The following is a 21,328-nucleotide window of genomic DNA, read 5'->3' as shown; positions in this document are numbered from 1 at the left end:
TACAGAAAGCCTTGTGCGAACATCAGGCTGAAGCTAGGTATAGTCAAGGCCAAGCAGGCTTAGGGCTTACTCGGTGTCCTCTGCTGCCAGAAGAGAGCAGCGTCGCACTTCCCCGCACCATGTGTGAGGCCACAAATGCCCTTACGGTCCGCGTAGCCCTGGCGGATCTGCAGCACGAAGCGGGGAGAGTGCGAGCTCGGCAAGCTGAGCTCTGCTCAGCCACTGGAGGTGAGCACCTTTAGCGCCTTTATTCCATGTCGAAAGGCCGCGGTCTCGACATGTGCTGTGCTGGCAACGCAGTACTCTTGGCAATTGCAGTTGGAGAATGGTGGTGGCGCACTGTCAAGGAAAGTTCCATATATGTATCAATGGACGAACGATGTGCTTTTGAGCTGGCCTTCAGCACGCCCTCGATACTTGTCAACCGTTTTTTCCATATCCTCGTTATTGTGCGTATTGTGCTCCCTGTCTCGCCTCGCCATATCTGCACAATGGAGCCATCTCAAGTACCGGACTTCGATGATCTTCCTAGAGTGGAAGGCATGCCGCAAGGCTGCGCATGGGGTCTGTTCGACAAAGACGGCAAGAAGGACCTCCTGGGGACTTTGAACTTCCTCACACCTGCTATTCGGAAGGCAGCCTATGCGGAGGCAAAAGATGGTGTTTCAATCTCTCTGAAGTATGATCCGTCTCTGCTGAAAGATCTGGTCCTTGTCCGCTCACACAGTCGAATCGTCACAGTTGGCCTCTGAATGCGATGCCAATCCCGCTGCCGGGACGCATGGCGTGCACACATACCCCTATGTCGCTGAAGGAGGCCGGGATATCTGGCGGTGAGGGCTGGGACGACGAGCTGCACTTCAATACGCAGATGAGCAGCCAGTGGGACAGCCTGGTGCACTGGCAGGACCAGAAGTCTGGCTTGGCCTACAACGGCATCAAGGTGACCAAGGAGGCTCTAGCAGTGTCCCACACTGCCGCCAACGAGATGCCGACCCTGGACCATTGGCACGCCTGCGGCGGCATGGTGGCGAGAGGCGTGCTGATCGATTTCAAAGAGTGGAAGGAGTCGCAGCTGCGGGCTGAGGGAAAGACGGGTGCTGACGCCATTGTCCATCCCTTTGACGGGCACCGGATCACCGTTGAAGAGGTTGAGGCGGTAGCCAAGACGCAGGGCGTCGAGTTCCGCCCAGGGGACGTGCTCGTCATCAGGACGGGACTGACAGAGATACTGGGCGCGCCAACGCCAGAGGATTTTGCGAAAATGGGCAAGATGACCATATCTGGCCTGCATGGCGTTGCTGCCTCGGCCAAGTGGCTGTGGAACAAGCGATTTGCGGCCGGCGCGGGCGATTCGTGGGCATTTGAGGCGCTGATGCCCGTGCACGAGGACGGGTCGCCGGCCGATGTTAGCGATTTGTGTAAGCTGGTCCTCGGCCGCAGGTGTTTCGTAGAGGCATTGGTGATGATGGCTGACTGATAGTGACACAGATCTTCACCCGTGGATGCTCAGCATGTTTGGCATGCCCATAGGCGAGCTTTGGGATCTCAAGGCCTTGTCGGAGCACTGCAAGAAGACCAAGAGATACAGCTTCCTGCTGACGTCGACTCCGCTCAACGTGCCTGGGCTTGTCGGCTCGCCACCCAATGCAACGGCAGTCTTCTAGGCGGTACTGGTGTGGTTTGGGTGTGGATGGCTAACTTCGACGAGGGATGCTTGCTGAGAGGCTTGCATTTGTTGCGAGTAGCGGCAATTGCGAGAGGTGTAATGTGTAGGGCAGGCACAATGGGACATTGCGCCAGGGGCAATGTGCATAGCAACCTAGGAAGGTTCACAACACCATAGCCAGGCCAAATTAAGACGTCTTTTCACGGATTCATCTTGTGCCAAACGCCGTAGCGTGTCGTGCATGCTGACCGAAGCATGCACTCGACCATCCCAGCATGGAATACTGCCCTTCTGGGTTGCGATCGGATTTCGGACCTTGAGACAGGTCGCTCCGACCAACCCTGCGCTCTGATTCGTGGGGAGCCAAGGCCCCGGCGCCCAACCGGCATGGCAGGGATAAGCATCCCTCCCTGATACGGGACCACGCTGACAGGCTGCAGCATAATCTCTACGATGTTTTTGTTTTACAATGCCGCGCCCCCAAGTATTAAGACCTGCGGCTCGTCCTTTCTCATGGTCATGTATTCCAGCAGCGTGTCGTTGACGTCGCCCGCCTCCGTCTGAAAATGGCCAGGGATGCACTCATGAACCGCGAGGCGCGTGAAGACGCAGAGGTCATCATGGTGGTCAACGAGCAGACGCCTCTGCTCGCTGCGCCGACTCCAGCCACCAGGCCAGAAGACCTCGCAGCTGCCTACCGCCGCACCGTCCTCATTCTCTGCTTCGTCGTCATCATCATCATTGAGATCGGCGCCAGCTTCTTTGCCATGGCCTCGACAGCCGTTGCCGAGCGCAACATCTGCCTGGAGGAGCCCCAAGACCTTCGTGATGGAGAAGACTATGGCGACTGCAAAGGGACCGCCGTCCAGGGCCGGCTTGCTATGCTGCAGGGCTGGCAGATGACTACCGAGTGTCTCCCAGGTCAGTTTCTGGCCATTGTGTAAACTGCTGTCTGCAAAATCCGGCCCGTGCTGACACCAAGTTCTAGGCATCATCGGCGCCATCCCATATGGTCTGCTGGCAGACCAGTGGGGTCGTAGGCCGGTCATCATACTCTCCCTTACGGGCAACATCTTGTCCATGATGTTCATCGTGGTTGTCTGTGAGTACACTTCGTATGACACGAACTCTTATGCCAAGGGATGATGACTAAATCTACGTTTAGTATACATTCCCAGCATCTTTTCCCCAGAGGCCATGCTTGCCGCCCCGGTCTTCACCCTCATTGGCGGCTCCACCATGGTCACTTCGGCCATGGCGTATACCATGATTGCCGATATTGTCCCCGTCGATGATCGGGCGACCGTTTTCTTCCAGTTCGGCGCCGCGTTCGCTGTTGCGGAGCTCGTCTCTGGCCCTATGGCGGGTGCCATCATGATGAAGAGCAATTGGCTCTGCATGCTCCTTGGCCTAGGCCTGTGGATCGTTGCCACACTGTTGTGCTTTTTGGCCCCCGAGACGCTGCGAGTGCGCAGGCTCGCGGAACAGCTTGCCGGAAACAGCACAGAAACTGTGGAAAGCACCGAGACTGGAGCGAACCGCGTTCGAGACCACCAGTCGCTACTTGCGCAGACTGTACATCAGATCCGTTGTGGCGCTGCAGAAGTCCGCGAATTTGGGGTGCACAATCGCGGACTCATGTTCCTCATGTTGTCCCTGGTCTTTGTCGTGCTCAGCAAATTCGTGCAGATCCTTCTGCTCCAGTTCACGAGGAAAAAGTTCAACTGGTCCTGGAGTCAGGTAATTCATCACTTTCCCTGCCCATCCCCGATCTCCCTTGTTTGGCGTCACCCGAGCAAAAGAATATGTACTGACACAAGTTTTCTTGCAAAATGACAGGCGGCATTCCTACTCACAATACGTAGCGGGTCCAACCTAGCCTCATCCCTCATTATCCTCCCCGCAATCAGCAAACTCCTGACACTCAAATTCTCCTTTTCCCCAGTGGTGAAGGACGCATTCATCGCCCGAGCTACCGGCATCGCGGGCGTTTTTGGCGCTCTCATGATCGCCTTTGCCCCAGACCCCTTCACTCTCTCATTTGGCTTGGTAGTCTTCGGCCTAGCCGGCGGCATGGCGGTCGCCATACGCTCCCTGCTCAACGCGCTCGTCGAGTCGCACCACGTCGGGATGCTGAACACGGTGCTGAGCCTGCTGGAGCAGGCCGGGCTCATGGTCGCGGGCCCGCTCTTCTCAAAGGCGCTCAAGACGGGGATCCAGCTTGGCGGTGGGTGGATCGGACTGCCGTTCCTCGTGGCGGCGGTATATATGGCTGTTGCGACGGGGATTGTGTTCATGTTCAGAGTGCCAAAGAGCATGAGAGGCTATACTGGTGGCGATTCTGAGGACGAAGAGGAAAGGCTTCATAGCTGAGAGCGGTTTCAAGGATCGTGTTAGACAAACAGGTACGAAGCCCGTAGGAGCGGGGATAGACATTTAGAACTAGATTCGCTCGATGCGAAGTAAAGCTATTGCATGATTCTATATGCTCTTTAAATGCGATCAAGTCAACGTAGTCGTTCCGGAGAAAAGCCCAGTCGTGGTGGTTGAAAAACCAGGAACCAGCATCTAGAAAGCCTGTGACTGTACCGCTGTACTACTGTAGGCACACCTGATGAGAAGCGCGCGAGAGAAATTGGAAGTTGGAGTGCTTCTTTGACATGCCACCTCTCCCGTCATAATGACCAAGCTCTCTCTCTCTCTCTTCGAAGGTCAAGCACCTTCCTGCTCTAGCTCCCTGATCGTTACCTCACACTCACTCAACCCGAAGCCCCCACGCACGTCTAATCTTCATAAGCCTCCTCGTACTCCTCGTAGTATTCCTCCCGCGCCTCCTCGAGCTCTTCCTGCTCGCTGCTGCTCGCGTCAGAGTCCTGCGCGTTCCGGTACGCCTCCTCGTACGCCTCGCGCGCCGACGCCACGGACTCGCGGTCGCTGGCGTCGACGTACTCGCCGTCGGCGTTGTACGCTGGCTCGTAGACCGGAGCAGCAGCAGCCGCCGGGGCCGGGACCGGGGCGCCGTAGTACCCGCCACCGCCTCCACTGCGATGCTCGTCATCAGAGTCATCTGGTGAGTTTTGCAATGTCAGTGTATCCGCCAGACATTGGGTGGCACAGGAAGAAGGATGAGAATGGATCACGACAAAAGCGAATATTCGGGTAGCAGCTGGTAAAAAGAAAGGAGAGAAAAACGTGAGTAAACTTACCGAGGGCGTTTGCGAGCAAGGCTCCACCGACGGCACCGACTGCCAGACCTCCCGCGGCACCGAGCAGCATGCCGCTGCTGCTGCTCTTCTTCTTCTTGCCGCTCTCGCCGTACGGGTCATTGTTGTTGTGGTCTCCGTAACCACCACCACCACCACCACCAGGTCCATACTGGCTGTAGCCGCCGCCGCCGCCACCATGGTAGCCCGCACCACCTGACGTCTCGTACCCGCGGGTGTCGCCTGAGCTGTGGTGTTGGTAGCCTGGAGCTTCCCACTGCGAGCGTCCGGAGGCGTGCTCGTAGTAGTACCACCGCTGATGGTGGCTGTCGTACTCAGGAGTCCATCCTTGGGGGATGGGAGGCTTTCCAGGCGGTGGTGAGTAGACTGGAGCGGAGGACGATTGGGATGGCGGTGCTGGGGAACGATAGTGATCCTGCGGTGGTGGAGGAGACTGGTATGAGCCGCCAGGGTACCCGCCTTGATGTTGCTGAGGCGGCGGGCCGTTGTTGCTGTAGCCGTAGTCGCGGGTGGCGTAGTTGTGCTGGGGACGGCCTTGAGAGAAGAAATAAGCATAAATTTAAGCAACGAAGCTAGACAGGCACGGTGATGGCCAGGGTGCCGAGGGGCGATGAGGGTTGAGCGTGTTCAACATACCACCGTAGTCGTCGTCACGCCTCTTTGAGCTGGAGCCACCCAAGCTCAGATCGTCGAGCTTGTTGGCAAGGTTATTGAAGAACGACATCTTTGTGTAGGCTGTGACTAGCGTATGAAGCCGAAAGGAAAAGTAGTGACAGAGCTCGAGGCGGGCTTTGTCGCGAGATCAATCGCCCACACTTGGAAATAGAGATATGCTGGTGGGGTGTCAGCTGCTCTCCCCTGTGCGGACCCAGCCTGAGAGCCAGCGCCGCAGCTGCAGGCTCGAGCCGAGGGCCATGCAACGGGGGTGCTGTCAGCGAGCGACAAAACAGTCTTCCGTGAGGTGTTGTTGCAAGCTGACCACCTGAGGCACCTGAGCAGGCTCCCAGATTGCCCGGACGTGAGCTGTTCTCTTGGCACGCGCATGGCCAGCCGATGGCGGGCGGAGCCGCCACGGGCCGTTGGTGGTGGTGGTGGGGTCAAGTGGTGGTTTGCGGGAGCACCTCATTGTCCTTGCAGCAGGCCAAGCAACGGCAGACCCTTGCCTAGCTGGAATGCCCTGCACGACAATGTCCATCCCGCCGGCAAAGCGGCAAGTCTGGTTCCTGGTAGTGGGACTGACGGGCCGACGTTTCACATTACGAAACTCCCCAACACTGAGCAACGGGCAGGCTGATCGTGGCGGGCCTCTTCCGAATGCTCACAAGAGTCGCCTGCTGCAAGTTGACTGCTTTCCGTCTGGTAATCGTACTTGCTCAGATTCCACATGTATGAGAATGTATTAGAGCGAGGAGCAGCCGTGTTGCGAGGCGAGGAGGGGGAACCGGAACCTGCATCAAGCTGTCACACACTGGCCCCGCAGCTGGAGCAGCCCCTCCACACACAAGTCAGGCGATTGCCCTGCCCGCCTGCCTCAAGCTTACCTCACTCTCCACATGCGGCACATGCGGCATGCTCAAGCTTCCGATCTAGCTTGGGCGGAGGGCTGACGAGCGCGCTTGGGCAGTAGCGCCAGCCCGGGCAGCGCTCCAGCTCTTTTAGATCTGGCAGCCTACTACCCAAGCTCAAGTGCCTGGGTGGTACGCGCCTCAGAGCCCTCGGAGGAAGCTTACGGTCTCGAGTGCCCTCAGCCTCCCTCCTACATCCATCCACTCTCCTCTCTCCTGGCCACAACAGCGTCCCTCAACTTGCTTCCCACTCCAACCGACCGCACGCAGTCACCTCCTACCAACCTTTCCCGTCTCGCACCCCCATGTCTGGCTACAATCAGTATCCCGGCGCCGGCAGCTACAGCCAGGGCGGCGGCGGCGGTTATGGGGGTTATCCCCAGCAGCACCAGCCGCCTCCTCCCCAAGGCTATTACCAGAACCAGTACGGCACTCCTCCGCCTCAGCAATACGGCGGCCCGCCTCCTGGACAATACGGTGGTCCGCCTCCAGGACAGTACGGTGGTCCTCCGCCGGGACAGTATGGCGGCGGCCCTCCTCCCCAACAATACGGAGGTCCTCCTCAGCAGTACGGCGGTGGTGGCGGCTACAACCGCTATCCGCCGCCTCAACAGCCGCCGCCTCAAGGCTACGACTCGTACGGCTACCCGCACGATGGCCGCGCCGTCGGTGGCTACGGCCAGCCTCACCGCGGCGGTCCTCCTCCGCCAAATGCGCCGCAGCAGTTTGGTCACGGTGCTCCCGACGGCTACACCTTCCAGTATTCAAACTGTACGGGAAAGCGCAAGGCCCTCCTCATCGGCATCAACTACTTCGGCCAGGACGGCGAGCTCCGCGGATGCATCAACGACACCAAGAACCTCTCTGCCTTTCTTTTCGAGCGATTCGGCTACAAGCGTGAGGATACGATCATCCTCACCGACGACCAGCGCGACCCCATCATGATCCCAACCCGTGCCAACATCATCCGCGCCATGCAGTGGCTTGTCAAGGATGCCCGCCCCAACGACTCATTGTTCCTGCACTACTCGGGCCATGGCGGTCAAACACAGGACCTCGACGGCGACGAAGACGATGGATACGATGAGGTCATCTATCCAGTTGACTTTAAGCAGGCCGGCCACTTGGTCGACGACGACATCCACACCATCGTCGTCAAGCCCTTGCAGCAAGGTGTCAGACTGACAGCCATCTTCGACTCGTGTCACTCCGGATCCGTCCTCGATTTGCCATACAGCTACTCCACCAAGGGTGTCCTCAAGGAGCCCAACTTGGCCGCTGAAGCCGGGCAGGGACTTCTGAGCGCGTTTGGCGCATACGCACGTGGAGATGTCGGTGGCGTCGCAAAGGAGATCTTTGGCTTTGCGAAGCAGGCCCTCAGAGGCGATTCTGGCTACAAGAAGACCATTGCGACCCGCACATCTCCAGCCGACGTCATCATGTGGTCCGGCAGCAAAGACGACCAGACCTCGTAAGTCTTTCTTTTGTTCGCCCGACATAAGTGTTTGTCCAAGACGCAAAACCATTCTGAACTGACGCGTGTATCTGCTTCACCCCCTTCTCACAGTGCCGACGCCACGATCAACTCACAAGCCACTGGCGCCATGTCGCACGCCTTCATCCGAGCCCTTAAGCAGGACCCGCAGCAGAGCTACTTGGAGCTGCTCAACAGCATCAGAGACATTCTCGAAAACGAGTACTCCCAGAAGCCACAGTTGTCCTCTAGTCATCCGCTAGGTGAGTCTCCCATTTCAGCATCCATCCGCCTCCCAAGTTGGAGGGACACTGTTTGTTCTAAACTACTGAACTGACCACATCTCCCCAGACACGAATCTGCTCTTCATCATGTAAAAGGGCGGGGCTATAGGTACAGGCGGCGAAGAAGTCTGGTAGACTGTGAACCTAGCCTCTTTAATGACCAAACAAATAATCAGTAATGCAAATGCAAGAGCATGGGCGATTGCAGTGGCAGCTACACGCTGTGACTTGAATATCTTGATGGTATGGTGCTGTTCAGTGCTATCTGGCCGAGGACGACGCAGATGTCCCGTTTCACAGTCGTATGCACGGATGGGTCGCTCAAACGCTCTGCAAGCGACCACAGAAGGAGAACCACGGCCGTATCGCCTCAGCCTCGTGCCCAACATCAGAAACAGCCAGTCGGGTCAAGCGCGTGCATGGTGTTGTGGGAACAGTCTGTCCAAGATGGATAATCTTGTCATTTTTTTTTGGCACTACTAGGATGTGGCTATCCAAACAATCCAAGTAATGTTGCTGCCCGCTGTGTTCTGCAACGCATACTCGCACTGTAAGTCTTGTCGTTGCCTTCTGGCCAGAAAAGAATGGCCAATTGCCCAAATGGCTTCGGGCTCGCAAGAGAATGAGATCAGTGTGGTAAATAATCCCTCAACCTCGAAGCGCCAATATGCTCCCATTGGATATCGTAAAAACATGAACATTTCCTTATATGAATCGGCATTCCCAAAAATAAATAACCCTATTTTCCGTAGTTGTGGCAGGTGAAAACTCCGCAAACGTCAAACTCCGACGCTATAAACCCAGATGAAAAGCATATGAAGCAAAGGCCAAAGGGACAAGACATGCCCAGACAAGCTTAGTAGCTAAAGTCGACATTGCTCATGCCCATCTGTCGTATGATCTTGTCCTCTTCTGTCCTTGTTTCGTCCGAGGACGCGCTTGCCCCAACGGTATGCACCGTCTGCACACTCTCGCCGGTGCTCGACGCAGTGCGTGCTGGCTGCAGCTCGTGTGGCGGTAACGGGGCGGCGTTGGTGTTGGCGTTGGCGAAGTTATCTTCGCGGAGCGCTTGGAAGCTCCACGCAGGCTCGAACTTCTTGCTTCTCCATGCAACATCTACACGCTCGTACATCTCGTCGATCTGTTCAAGGCTGATCTTGCTCGTTTCGTACACCATGCCGTAAACGAATATGGCGGCAATGATGCAAAAGGCGCCCCAGACGTAGAAGACCTTGGAACCCAGGTCGGCATATCCGGCACCTCCTTCGACCATGTAGGGTGTTCCATATGCGATGCCAAAGTTCAGCAGCCAGTTGGAGGCTGTAGATATTGACATGGACTTGGCACGGACCTTGAGCGGATAGATCTCGGATGTGACGACCCAGGCAACAGGACCCCAGGATGAGGCGTAGAAGAAGACGAAAAGCGCGACGAAAGCAATGAGGACTCTCGAGGCGGCATGTGAGGAATCGTCTACGGCATCTCCGACTACTGTCGAAAAGATGGCGAGCGTTAACTGACAGACAGCCATTCCGATCGCACCAACGATTAGGAGCCTCCGACGACCCCAGCTTTCGACAACGACCAGTCCCGGTAAGGTGGATACCACGTTGATAACATTCAACACCAAGGAGATAACAAAAGGGTCATTGACTCCGGCACCTTCGAAGAATGTCGTGCCATAATACATGATGAAGTTGATGCCAGTTAGTTGCTGCAGCATCTGCAGCACACAGCCGGTCAACATGCGTCGGCCCAGATGAGGTGATCCGGTGAAGACATCCCGATACGAGGTTCCTCCCAGAGCCAACTCGTACTCGTGGTTGGCTTCGATCTCTGCGAGTTCCTCCGCAAGGGCGGGGTGGGTGATGTCAAGTCGTCGAAGCCGGCTCAGAGCGAGACCAGCCTCATGTTTTTTGCCTTTCTTGATGAGATATCGGGGTGTTTCTGGCAGTACTGACAGGCCAATAGTTAAAACCACGGCCCATGAGAACTGAAGACCAATCGGGATCCGGTATGCAGCTGAAGTTGTCATGTTCGAAGTGAGCAGATTAACAATCGATGCAGCCAGCAGGCCGACGGTGATAGATAGTTGATATGCGCAGACCAGCGTTCCACGGATCCATTTCGGCGCCATCTCTGACTGGTACAGAGGCACAAGGACTGATATCGAGCCAACGCCCACGCCAGCGAAAAACCTGTCCGGCCATAGTATTAGCATCCGACGTTTCTTGGCGTGTCAAGGTGACGTACCGGCCAGAAATCATCATGGGTATGGCTGCAGCACAGATTTGAAGAACGACGCCCAGGCAGAAGACGCCCACTGAGGCAATGATGGAGAGTCGTCGTCCAACCCAGTCACCAAAAGGCGCCGAGATGAGAGCGCCTACGAAGGTGCCGGCGCTCAGGATGGCCACCACAATTGAGATTTCCGCGGGACTGAGGTTGACTTTGTCGGTGTCCGGGTCTACATAGCCGGTGTTGAAGTCTCGAATGAATGTCCTCATTGCGAGGATTCCGTTGATCGATCTTATGCACAGAATGGAGTCAGTATCATGTCAAACGAGGAGATGTGGACAGGGATCCGCACCCAGTGTCGTAGCCGAAGAGCAAGCCAGCCGAGGCGACGAAAAGCCCGACCATGATTGCTGGCGCTGAGGAGCCAGCAACATTGTCGGGCTTCTGCCAACCCATGGCGATCGCCATGATGCGCCGTGAAGGCTCAGTCAAGCCAGGTTCTCTCAGTCAGAGGTATGGCACTGATTGGAGTCTGCGGGTCGTTGCTCCTCTCCTCCCTGCACAGTATATTTTGAGTTCGAGTTCTCAGGTTGAGCAGTGGTTGAGGCCTTGGCTGGTCGCGAGACCATGCGTTATGTTGCAGTTGATTTGTCGCCCTGAGGTCACGTCGGGAGAAACGCAGTGTGCTGAGCCGCCGGGACCACGCGCTCATTCGTGACAAGTGCGTGCGAGCATCGGGCATCCGGCAATAGGAGTCGGAGGCGACGGCGACGGTGACGAGGACGGCAGCCTGTCGCCAGCAAGACAGCCTGGGGCGAAGGACGGTGATGTGGTCGTGGAGGGAGGGCTGACGATGGTCGACTGGCAGGAAGGTTGCAGGTGGGTATTGAAGAATGGACAGGAGCGGCGCAGAGAGGATGGGCAGGCAAGACAGAGTGGAGAATGGGAAGGATCGGGGCAAAGGCCTCGACCAGACGAGCCAGTGTGAGTGTGCCTTTCCCACGCCTGGCGGGCCGGGCTCGCACATGCACGCTCGCACAAGGCCGCGCCTGGGCAGACCGAGACACAGTGCGCTCACGGCCCATGCCCCATGCTGCGCTAGACGTTCCGCCCCAGCTGCGGGGGTGGCCGCACATGATTGGCCTCCACGGCTGTGGCTGCACCAAGTGATCGCGCCCGCCCAGGGCTCGGCCACTTGGCCCGCAGCAATGCGCCATACAGTATGGGTCGCCCTGTGTGAGCACTGTCTCTGGGCTTGCGCTTTCCAATGGGAGCCACGGCTGCTCGGCGGAGACCCTGGCTTACCCCAGCATCTGGGCAACCCTGCTCCTGCCTGCCGTCCTCGCCTAGGTGCATGCCATCTCATGATGTGGTCGCAGAGGTGGTATGATGGCTCGCTTCCGCGCCGAGATGAATCACTCTGCTCCGAGCAGCAGAACATCTCAAAAAAAAAAACTCGCTGGACAGTCCTCTCGCTCGAAGCTTCTTTGGTATTTTCGGCCAACCTGCAGATACAACGAGGGAGGCCATGGCAATTTCAAGCAAGCATGGCCTCGGACTGATTGGCCATGACCACCGCCGGATGACCACCAGGCCAGGCTCCAGCCTCCCTGGCGCGTGCTTAACGGCCCTACGCCCATCACGGCCATGTGGCTTCATATCCCGCTAGGAGTCCAAAGGCAAACCTGATGGCCACGCCCGAGTGCTGGAAACACTCGTCCGGCAGCATGAACAGCCCCCCCATTCGAACCCCAGCGTCGTCTCGCAGTTTGAGACAGCTGCTGGCTTGCTTGCTTGCTCAGCAATGTTTGCGGGATGGCGAGCGTGTGTCAACATGTCAAAAAAGGGCACCTGCCAGGCCCAGAAAGATCTGACGCGTATCGCACCACCTCGAGATGCAGAGTTGCAATTTGCGGCGATCAGCAAAGCAGACACAACCAGGAGCCGGGGCATATGTAGAGGGCGCTCAAGCCAAGGATGTGACCTGGAATACCCCTCCCCCGAGGAAAGAAGCCCGCCAGTACAGAACGCTCCCAAGGGTTCTGTCGAATGACTCGGCTACAACTCCGCATGATTGCGTTGTCGGCACGTTCTCGACAGGGTGGTGGTAAGCAGCTGCTTGGTTCGATCACACCTTGGCTGGCTTGCGTGTGAACCCTTGCATCCATCTGCACTGGGCACTGATGGGCGGTCTGACCCGGACTCGGACTCAAGACATGGCCCGGCCCAGCCACAGCAGCACGGTTTCCTGCTCTGCAACCTGTCGCCGGGTCTATTGAGGGCTCGGCCACGACTCGCCCTTCCGCCGTCGACACTGGCACAAGACGGCGCCCCGCAAGGTGGATTTGGCAGTGCGCGGTGGGCCAGCTGATCGCATCCGGCTTCATCCTTCGGTGAGTCCTGCCCAAAACGCGCACGGCCACAAGACATCACGACTGCACTGGTGATTGATGGAGGGAATTGAAGCCCACGCTCCGCTCAGAGCTCCGCCGGCATACCATTTGTCATTGTCCAAGGGGCCAAGACCACAGGATCTGCCGGGAAGGACCCATAGCACCCACCAGTGACCCCTGTGTGCCTCGCCCCTGCTGGCATCGAATCCTCCAACAGTTCAGGCTCTTGGCTTGAAGCGGCGTCAAACAGGTATGGGTGCGGCACAGCGTGGCGTAGAGGTCCTTGAGTAGCTCCTCTGTGTGCGTTCTGCAAGTCACCAAGAACGGTGTTGTGACCAGCAGCAATGTCTGTGGTAATCCGCCAGGATGACAGCGTCTCCCGACTCTGCTCGCCTTTCTTCTTCAATCGTGCACGCATGCTGAGTATCTGCCTGGGCCACGTATACTAACGCTTGGACTCATCCAAGTCGATCATCTTGTCCCGGAATCCTCGCAAACCGCCTGTATTCAGTGAAAGCACTCTTGCCAAGCGTGGGCAAGTTCTGCGGCGTAAAGCTCCAAAGTTTGGGCGCCGACTTCTCATGCGAGAACGCCACCTGTTCCGGGCCCCTGCCCTGGCTATTAGCAGCCTCTGCTGGCGATGCAATCAAATTACTACAAACAGCGAGGCTGGGCTGGCAAGCTTATGCAGCCGCGGTGTGCCGCCTTGTGCGCTTGCTTGTTCGTCTTGGATCACAGTCCATGTCACTGTTCCCGGAATAGGGGTTGAGGACTGACATCGCTGGAGCTTACGACGTCTTTTGCAACGATCTTCCTTTTCGGTCATGACCGGAGCGGTAACAGCCACTTTGCAGCTCGGTTGTCCCTAGCCGCTTGGACATTATCAAATCAGGACATTCCATGGCTCGCAGCAGCTGCGGGGATCCAACATGTCCAAGAACGTTTCAGCAAGGACAATTCTTACATGGTATCTGCTTTTCACAGATTGACTGCGACACTGCCTACATTACGCAGGCCCATGGTATAGATGGCAGTAAGCAAAGCCCATTACTTTCAATGCGACGTTGAAGAATCAGAAACGACTCTCGGCATGTTTCAAGCTCCAACATACTCGATTCATGCTTGATTTTGCCCAAGTCGTGAATAGCCTCCATATGCTTTGTGCACGGCATAGGGGGAATACGCACGTCACAACTGCTTGAAGCCTTTTCGGAACTCCAGAATGTCACCAAAAGCAGGTCTCATTTCGAGGTATTGAACGCCATCGGCCTGAACCAAGTATAGTTTACGTAGTTGAACATTGTTCACGGCAAGACTGAGCGGTAATTCTTTCAGACCAGCCATCGTCAAGATTCTCCAAGTCTGTGATGTTTGTGACTTATGATTCCGCAAGAACCGCAGCTTGCAAGAATACGGCTGACCTTTCATAGCACAGTGCCCACGGCTGTTGCATGAAGTCGGCCGGAAATTTGAGAACACTCTAGGAATTACGATAAACCATGGCGAACACGGAGACCCCTCCAATACGCCATCAACAAGCTTTGCCATCCATTCCACAAAGCTCGGCACCAAAGACGGATTTGACCCGACCGTTCACGCCCCCGTGATGATCCGACTTTTTCTCTCTCAACCCGCCGCAACCGTTCCAAGCATCGCATTGCCGACCTAGCGACCTGCATTTCCTCCACGCCAAGTACAAGCCTCAGTCCCTTCTCTCTCTTTCCCTCTCTTTCCCCCTCTCTCCTCCAGTTCCTCTTCAAACCATTCTTCGACTGCTCTTCCACCCTCCTCAAGTACTGCCGACGAGCTGCGTAGGCGTCTGGACCTGGTCATCGACCTTCTCCACGACGGCCGCGGTCCCGTACGCGCACGACTGCGCGAATCCGCCCATGTCGCCCGACTCGAAGCGCAGGCATATCACGGCGTTGCCACCCCGGGCCTTGGTCTCCTCGACGACGCGGGATATTGCGTCGTTGCGGGCAGAGTAGAGCTTTTGAGGGGGGTTTCTCATGTCAGCGCATCTTCTTCATACTGCGGTTCGCTCGGGGCTTTAGATGGACAGCGACGTGCTTGGAAGGATGTGCAATTGACTCTGAAGAGAGGAAAGGTTTGGGGAAATTCGGAACTCCACCCCGAGTGGTGAGAAGCAAGGGGAATGACATGCGCTTGGTGGTTCGTCGGAATGATGTATCTGGCATATCTCAAAGCCACGACAAGGCAACACACAACCACAGGCATGAATCCAAGCCAAACCCACTCCGCCCGAGAATAACGAGAGAAAGAAAAGGGAGTTAAAAAAAAAAGATTAAAAAAGAAACTGACCAGGTTGGTATACCACCGCAGCTCTCCGCCAACGACGCTCTTGACCACCATGCCCAAGCCAGCCGCCCAGTTGCGCGAGCGCACAGTCAGGCCGTACACAGTGCCCAGGACCTTGACGACCCTGTAACCCGGCAGGTCGAACATGGTCGTCGTGATGACGCCGTCGGTCTCGGTGTAGCAGTGCAGGTCTGACAGCTCCGGCGGGATAGCCGCCGGGCTGGTGTGATGTTTCTGGTTCTCTGTCGAAGGGGCCATGTTTTTCTTTTGTTTCTTGTTTTTATGTCGAGTTGTTGTTCGTGGTTGAAGATGGTGATGAGTGGGATAAAAAGGTGTTGTGTAGTGTTGATTGCTTGTATGAGCACCAGAAACGAAACAAAACCCACGCCACAGAATTCCAGCGCCGGTTGAGGAGGCCTTTTATACTCCCCAAGGGCCCCTTCAAGATCAGCACTACGCGAAACCGCACGCGCCATTTGCTTGTGCCACCGTGCCTGGAGTCACCGCGTGTTGCAGCCTCACGACGATCCCCGTGGTGGTAGGTACATCATTACGTGTAAGTACATTGCTCATGCGGCGCCCCAGAGAGTACCTAAGTACCTGTCGCAGCTCACCACCACAATCAAAGTAAGCGCGGGATAATAACGCATGCGCATGCCGTCATCCGGCTCGGTGGTCCCAGCGACCAAAGCATCCCTTTCACAGAAACTCTAGAACCAATAATGACACGAAATACCGCCCAATGGTGGTCAACACCGAATGCTCAGCCTCCCCTCCCTCTTCCCCCACGCCCTTCTCCAGCAGTCGATCGCAGCAAAGTGTGGGACTACTCAGAAGACCCTCATTGCCTCTCCCGGAGAAGCTCGGCTGCTGATTGGTCCCAGCATCCTCCAGCCTGGACCCACCCGGACGTTAGGCTGCGGGGCGGGCGTATTCCTCGTATTTGAGCAATTTATCTTGCACCCGGGCCCTGAGCGAGCCCAAAGATGCATAAGGCTGACACAGAGACAAGAGAGCTGAAAATGTGCACGAAAATACCGCGATCTGTTACTGGCCCACAGTGGAAAGTGCAAGGCGCACAGCACAGCCATGTTTGCCTGTTTCTCTTTCACCATCCTACTTACGGGACAGGGATTGGAAAGTAGTTGAAGTAGGCAGAAGACTTGGCCTGTAATCAAGGAGTCATCGCACTCTTTGGCACGCAGGTTTGCAACGAGGCATTTTGCCTGCCATCGCAACTGCAGCAAGGTACAACATGCAGTATAGCCCTCGGACATGCCAAGCGGGTCAATGATTCGCTCTGGTGAAGTGTATTGTGCATGTCCTCGCGCGGCTACCCTCATCACCGCATGATCGTCTTACAGTAAATTGTACCGCAAGTGGTTACAGCAGATCTTGCTACTCTATGCGCCCGTGTATCAAAAGTCTTGGCCTACAAGCCAAGCACTCAAATGCTGCCTTTTGTTTCGCCAATGCGCCAGTGCCATGCCCTTTGCCTGAAAATCAAAGCCTCAAAACCAAATCATGCCCTCGTGGCGGAAGCGTGCTCAAGGCCGAAGCCCCGGCATCACCGATAGTCTTCGCCTATGCCACGTATCTGTATGCAGACGTGTCGTCGAGACGCTCCAGATAGTCTCGCGAGATGAGCTCCTCGATGCGCCTCTTGATCATCGGCACGTCAGGCTGGAACTGGTTGGTCAGAACCTGGATGACCTCGGTGATGAGCTGAGTGTGGCTGAGCTCCTTGCGTTGCCTGTTACGGAATAAGAGTTAGTTATCCGGCCCAAAATCAGCAACAGTACTGTGACTCACTTCATGATGCGGACGATGGCCGCGTCGACGATGTACATCCTGGTTGCGAGGTTCTTCTGCTCAGTCTCCTTGCGTTCCTCCTCAGACTCAACTCTGTTTGCCGCATTGACAGCAGGCACCTTGAGCTTGATTGTCTTGCTGACAAACTCGCGGTTGAATGCAAAACGATCACCGGGCTTTGCTGCATGCTTGTTTGGGGGATCCTTGAGGAGAACCCGATAGATCTTGATGGCCGACAACGAGGTAAGAACGTTGATGAGATCGGGCTGCGGAATGTTGGTCTGAGCCTGTATCTCCTCGAACGAGAGCCAGGAATCATCAGCCAGGTCGTTGAACTGCATAAGCACTATCATGCCGTACGTCGACACGTTGAGCTCATATCGCCGCTCTTTGCTAAGTGGGCCAGACGCCTTGCCCTCAATCTTGGGAAAGACACATTTGATGTCTGCAGTGCCAGCTGTACCGACCCAAGTCAGAACACGACCGCTACGCTCCTTGGAGTAAAACTCGAAGAAGCTGGCTTTGAGGCGTTCAATGTCCTTGGGATAGTTCGCGTTGACCTTTGACCCGTCGGCCAAGCCAGACTGACGACCCATAACCTCTTTGGGCCAATGATTGCCCGCAAGAACACTGATGTTGAGTTCGATCTGCTTCTCGTCGTTGGCGCCAAGTCCACGGACATGCTTGCGATACTTTTCGGTCTCTTCTTGCGACGTCTGCATGTCCTTGAACATGCCGTCAAACTTTTGTGTGAAGTTGTTCCCAAGCTCGCGCTTCATGCGAGAGATCATTTCTCTCTCAACGTCTGCGCTTTCCGATTTTCCGTGCAGGAGTCGTCGTGCCAAGTGTTTCTGATAATACTGCTCGAACTTGTCTTTTTCTCGAAGATAGCGGATCAATGTGATCGCCTTATCCAGTACGACATCGACCTCGGCCTCAGTCTTGCCCTTGATTCCGCGCTTGAGGTTGTCATCGATGAAAAGCGAGACGTATTCGGAACTACGATCGAAAGCATTGATGAAGTCGGAGAAGCTGTTTGTGAGCGATGTCTGGACAAGATTGTCCTCGCGGAAGCAATCCGTCCAGAGGCGATCAAACTTGTCCTTGAGCTTCAGTACATCATCGACCCATTTGATGGCCGCGGCAGTCTGTTGAGCAGCAGCATTAAGCAGCTTGGCCTTGGGCTTCTCGCCAGCACCTTCCCCGGGCTCGGCCTGCTCTGCGCTCTGCTGAGCTGTCGAAAAATCAGTGCTCTTGAGCACCTGCTCGATCTCCATCCCCAGTGCCACGACTCGGCTGGCGAGAGCATGACGAAGTGGCTCCTTGGTAGAGTCGATGCGTGTGACGAGGTCGTACAGAATCGATAGGTCCTCTAGCCTGTCGTTGTCGATCATTGCGCGAATCCCACTGCCTTCCAGCGCCAGAAATTCGCGCAGGTGCTTCGAGATGAGTTCGTCGTCGATGACCTTGACAATCTTGTTGTACGTCATGTTTGAGATCGTTGTCCTGCACCGCGTAGCCTCCTCCGAGATTCGCTTCTGGGTATGTCGCAGCCATGCAGCGGCGTCAGCTTCTCGAATCAGCTTCTCGCACTCGCGCTGGTAGAAATCTTGGCTGTTTTCCAAGAAGACAGGTTCGAAGGTCGTGAGGTATAGCCGCTGCTCCTCGTTCTCCTCGTCTGTTTCAAAAAGGTCCTCCAGCATGGTGACACAGCTGTGCAGTAGCGCCTTGTCAATGACATCGCCTTCGCGCTCCATGTTGATCTGGTCAATGATGGTCGCATTGAGAATATCGAAGAGGAGGCAGTCTGACCCGTTCTCGCGCAACGAGGCTCGGAGGATGTGATCGCGGAAGAGACCGATCGTGCTCGCATAAATACTCGGTCGGCTATAGTTCTGCGTGTATCCGCGGTCGAGATACATGAGGATGTCGGCAATCATATTCATTGATATGTTGTGGCTCTCCCACGAGCTCTTGATGCCCTTGAGAAACTTCTCGCCCATGGCCCGCCGATCCACGACACTCGTGCCAGAGTTCTCGTGAAGCGTGACGCTTATCAGGTTCTTCGAGACGAGGTTGAGAATTGGCGGCATAACCTCTTTCGCAAACCAATTCTCCTCGAACTCTTTGACGCGATCGTAGAGCAAGCCTCCCGACTTTTGAAGAACAATCTTGTATGAGTAGCGGTATAGTTGCTCGAATGAGAGATTGCCGGCATTCCTGTTATGAATGTCCCGAAGGGCGTCTTGCAGCTTCTCCCAGCACTGCTCGAAATCGTTCGGACCGCTTGCCGGGACCATGGGCTGCGCATCGCCAGTATGTCAGCAAGTCGACTGGGGCCGGGAAGGCACTTCCAAAGCCGCCAGCAGAGAGCACACTGCCGGTGCCATGGGATGGGACGGAAGACTTACCCTTCGAGGAGGCCGAATACGGCCACCGCGGCCCATGGAGCCACCCCGACCGGATATCATTTTGCTTCGCCCTTCTGGTACCACTCAGCTTGTGAATCAAGACATGTAGCAGTACAGCACTGCGATCTGATGGGCTCGTGATGGAGGTCGAGGCTGAGCGTACTTTGGCGAAAATGTTATTGGCTAGCTCGCAGAAGTGTCACGCGGCGACCGCATGCTCGACGAGGTATAGGGAGTCTGGGGGTGGTCGGTTTTTTGCGTGGTTGACTCATATAATGTGGTGGCGGCTTCTGCGTGGAGTAGGTGTACTTGGGGACAGTCACGGCGGATGCGCAACGGAACAATGAGCTCCAAGTGAGAAAGACTGCTCCACGCCCAAGTGCGGGTCTCAGTAATGGTCCGCTGGTTGTTTGGGGCCTGGTTGGATGCAGCCAGTCACCAGCACGTAAACAGACGACGTCCGGCAGACCAAGCAGGGACGGCCAGCTGGTGCAGCTTAGTGTTCGCAGTGATGCTTGATCATCGAGGGCACCAACCATGACGAGGGGCAACCTTGCTGTGGGAGGGAGCATTGGGGGAAGACTGGTCCGCCAAGGCAAACTGCCGGGCGGTGAAGTAGGACCCTGGTCACTCCCGAGGTGTTAGTGGGGAGGCACTTTCCTTATCGCTCGGCTTATCGAAAAACTTGGGGCACTTTCGTCATCCGCCAGGTCGCACACGCCGCAAGCCTGAGGAGCCGCACACCCAGATCATTAATCCGTCATCGGCGACATCAAGTCCAGTCGAACGACAATAAGTAACTGCCTTCCTCGACGCGCCGACTCAAAGAGCACCGGCTCCATTGCTTTCCTCCCACCTCGACCCTCGTCCCTTCGCAAAGGCAAACGTTCCACCTTCACAGCATGTCGGCCTCTCGACCAGCCGCTGCCCTCCTGCGCAGCGCCTCTCGACTTTCTTCAAGATCCGTCACCCGTTCTCAAGCACAAATACATCCTACCTGGAGCCCGTTTTCTCGGCCTGCAATATTCCGCCTCGCCCACACCATACCAAAGCCGCCACGGCAGCCTCCAGTCTCCGCGCCCCAAACCAATCCCAACAACTCGACATCAGAACAACCCTCGGAAGTCAAGGCCCGCAAGCTCGTCGAGCCGCACTACCAGCTCACATTCACCTGCGTGCCGTGCTCCGAGCGCTCGACACACGTCGTCTCCAAGCAAGGCTACCACCGGGGCTCCGTGCTCATCACCTGCCCCAGCTGCCGCAACCGGCACGTCATAAGCGACCACCTCAACATTTTCGGAGATCGCAAGATGACGGTCGAGGATCTCATGCGGGAAAAGGGCCAGCTGGTCAAGCGTGGCACGCTCGGCGAAGACGGGGATGTAGAGTTCTGGCAGGACGATACTGCCGATGCTGCGCCGGCGCCGTAATTAGGGGGAGAGACCACGACGACCCGTCAACTCTGCTGGGTCGCGGAAGGGGACGAACAAGCACGGCTTGCTCGGCGCTCACTTCATCATCAACACCAGCCATGATTTTACACCACACACAGCGACTTGTCAATTGCCAGATCCTGGCTCAGGCAGAGTTGAACTCTCTGTGGATGTCGAGTCTGGGTCTGTCAGTTCGAGCCGACTTTCGTCTATGGATGCCTATGGGCAGTTTTAGAGCGCACGTCAGTCCGCGCGAGAAACACCGTCACCTGAAGCGACAGCAACGACATGTACTATAGAATTCACGATATACCCCCTCTCTGGAATATAGACTAGAGCTGCTTTTTACAATCTTTGATGCATTATTGATACAGCTACATGCGAAACGTGCTGTTGTGCGAATGACCTATGCTATGAATGTTGTGTAGCCTTGTGGCGATTTTGCCTGGCCGAGTGTATATGCAAGTATGCAATCTAGCGTGGAACCAAAAAAATCAAGTCATGCG

General features: G+C 56.2%; 9 protein-coding genes across 9 annotated transcripts; 4 read left to right on the top strand and 5 right to left on the bottom strand.

The window, feature by feature from the left end:
* Nucleotides 1-491: 491 nt before the first annotated feature.
* B0I36DRAFT_246750 (uncharacterized protein) lies at nt 492-1,667 on the top strand (the record flags this gene model as incomplete). The annotated part of the gene is made up of 3 exons (XM_046150249.1): nt 492-679; nt 742-1,421; nt 1,492-1,667. 3 exons carry the CDS (start codon nt 492-494, stop codon nt 1,665-1,667), a joined length of 1,044 nt encoding a protein of 347 aa, XP_046010119.1.
* A 622-nt stretch (nt 1,668-2,289) lies between these two features.
* On the top strand, nt 2,290-4,042 carry B0I36DRAFT_246796 (major facilitator superfamily transporter; the record flags this gene model as incomplete). The annotated part of the gene is made up of 4 exons (XM_046150252.1): nt 2,290-2,590; nt 2,658-2,771; nt 2,835-3,409; nt 3,509-4,042. 4 exons carry the CDS (start codon nt 2,290-2,292, stop codon nt 4,040-4,042), a joined length of 1,524 nt encoding a protein of 507 aa, XP_046010118.1.
* Nucleotides 4,043-4,142: 100 nt separating this feature from the next.
* Nucleotides 4,143-5,873, bottom strand: B0I36DRAFT_385353 (uncharacterized protein). The gene is made up of 3 exons (XM_046161061.1): nt 5,530-5,873; nt 4,876-5,427; nt 4,143-4,736 (listed from the first exon to the last, which is right to left on the bottom strand). The coding sequence occupies exons 1-3, from the start codon at nt 5,615-5,617 to the stop codon at nt 4,453-4,455; spliced, it is 924 nt and encodes a 307-aa protein (XP_046010117.1). The 5' UTR covers nt 5,618-5,873; the 3' UTR covers nt 4,143-4,452.
* A 582-nt stretch (nt 5,874-6,455) lies between these two features.
* B0I36DRAFT_137306 (caspase domain-containing protein) lies at nt 6,456-8,518 on the top strand. Its single transcript, XM_046148308.1, has 3 exons — nt 6,456-7,929; nt 8,026-8,195; nt 8,284-8,518. The coding sequence occupies exons 1-3, from the start codon at nt 6,764-6,766 to the stop codon at nt 8,307-8,309; spliced, it is 1,362 nt and encodes a 453-aa protein (XP_046010116.1). The 5' UTR covers nt 6,456-6,763; the 3' UTR covers nt 8,310-8,518.
* A 320-nt stretch (nt 8,519-8,838) lies between these two features.
* B0I36DRAFT_137312 (general substrate transporter) lies at nt 8,839-11,019 on the bottom strand. The gene is made up of 3 exons (XM_046148309.1): nt 10,807-11,019; nt 10,470-10,745; nt 8,839-10,414 (listed from the first exon to the last, which is right to left on the bottom strand). Exons 1-3 carry the CDS (start codon nt 10,920-10,922, stop codon nt 9,073-9,075), a joined length of 1,734 nt encoding a protein of 577 aa, XP_046010115.1. The 5' UTR covers nt 10,923-11,019; the 3' UTR covers nt 8,839-9,072.
* B0I36DRAFT_412759 (uncharacterized protein) lies at nt 10,792-11,589 on the bottom strand (the record flags this gene model as incomplete). Its single annotated transcript, XM_046161979.1, has 1 exon — nt 10,792-11,589. A coding segment is annotated over one exon (651 nt), but the record flags the coding sequence as incomplete, so codon positions are not given.
* A 2,592-nt stretch (nt 11,590-14,181) lies between these two features.
* Nucleotides 14,182-15,700, bottom strand: B0I36DRAFT_326865 (putative heavy-metal-binding-domain-containing protein). Its single transcript, XM_046154394.1, has 2 exons — nt 15,170-15,700; nt 14,182-14,837 (listed from the first exon to the last, which is right to left on the bottom strand). Exons 1-2 carry the CDS (start codon nt 15,422-15,424, stop codon nt 14,637-14,639), a joined length of 456 nt encoding a protein of 151 aa, XP_046010113.1. The 5' UTR covers nt 15,425-15,700; the 3' UTR covers nt 14,182-14,636.
* A 1,050-nt stretch (nt 15,701-16,750) lies between these two features.
* Nucleotides 16,751-19,449, bottom strand: B0I36DRAFT_364532 (Cullin; the record flags this gene model as incomplete). The annotated part of the gene is made up of 3 exons (XM_046158981.1): nt 16,751-16,919; nt 16,979-19,281; nt 19,390-19,449. 3 exons carry the CDS (start codon nt 19,447-19,449, stop codon nt 16,751-16,753), a joined length of 2,532 nt encoding a protein of 843 aa, XP_046010112.1.
* Nucleotides 19,450-20,102: 653 nt separating this feature from the next.
* On the top strand, nt 20,103-21,195 carry B0I36DRAFT_326861 (DNL zinc finger-domain-containing protein). The gene has a single exon (XM_046154393.1). It carries the CDS (start codon nt 20,292-20,294, stop codon nt 20,817-20,819), a length of 528 nt encoding a protein of 175 aa, XP_046010111.1. The 5' UTR covers nt 20,103-20,291; the 3' UTR covers nt 20,820-21,195.
* Nucleotides 21,196-21,328: the final 133 nt, after the last annotated feature.

Source organism: Microdochium trichocladiopsis, assembly GCF_020744255.1.
Source record: "Microdochium trichocladiopsis strain MPI-CAGE-CH-0230 chromosome Unknown B0I36scaffold_7, whole genome shotgun sequence".
Taxonomy (NCBI): domain Eukaryota; kingdom Fungi; phylum Ascomycota; class Sordariomycetes; order Xylariales; family Microdochiaceae; genus Microdochium; species Microdochium trichocladiopsis.
This window is presented reverse-complemented; position numbering and strand designations above follow the sequence as displayed.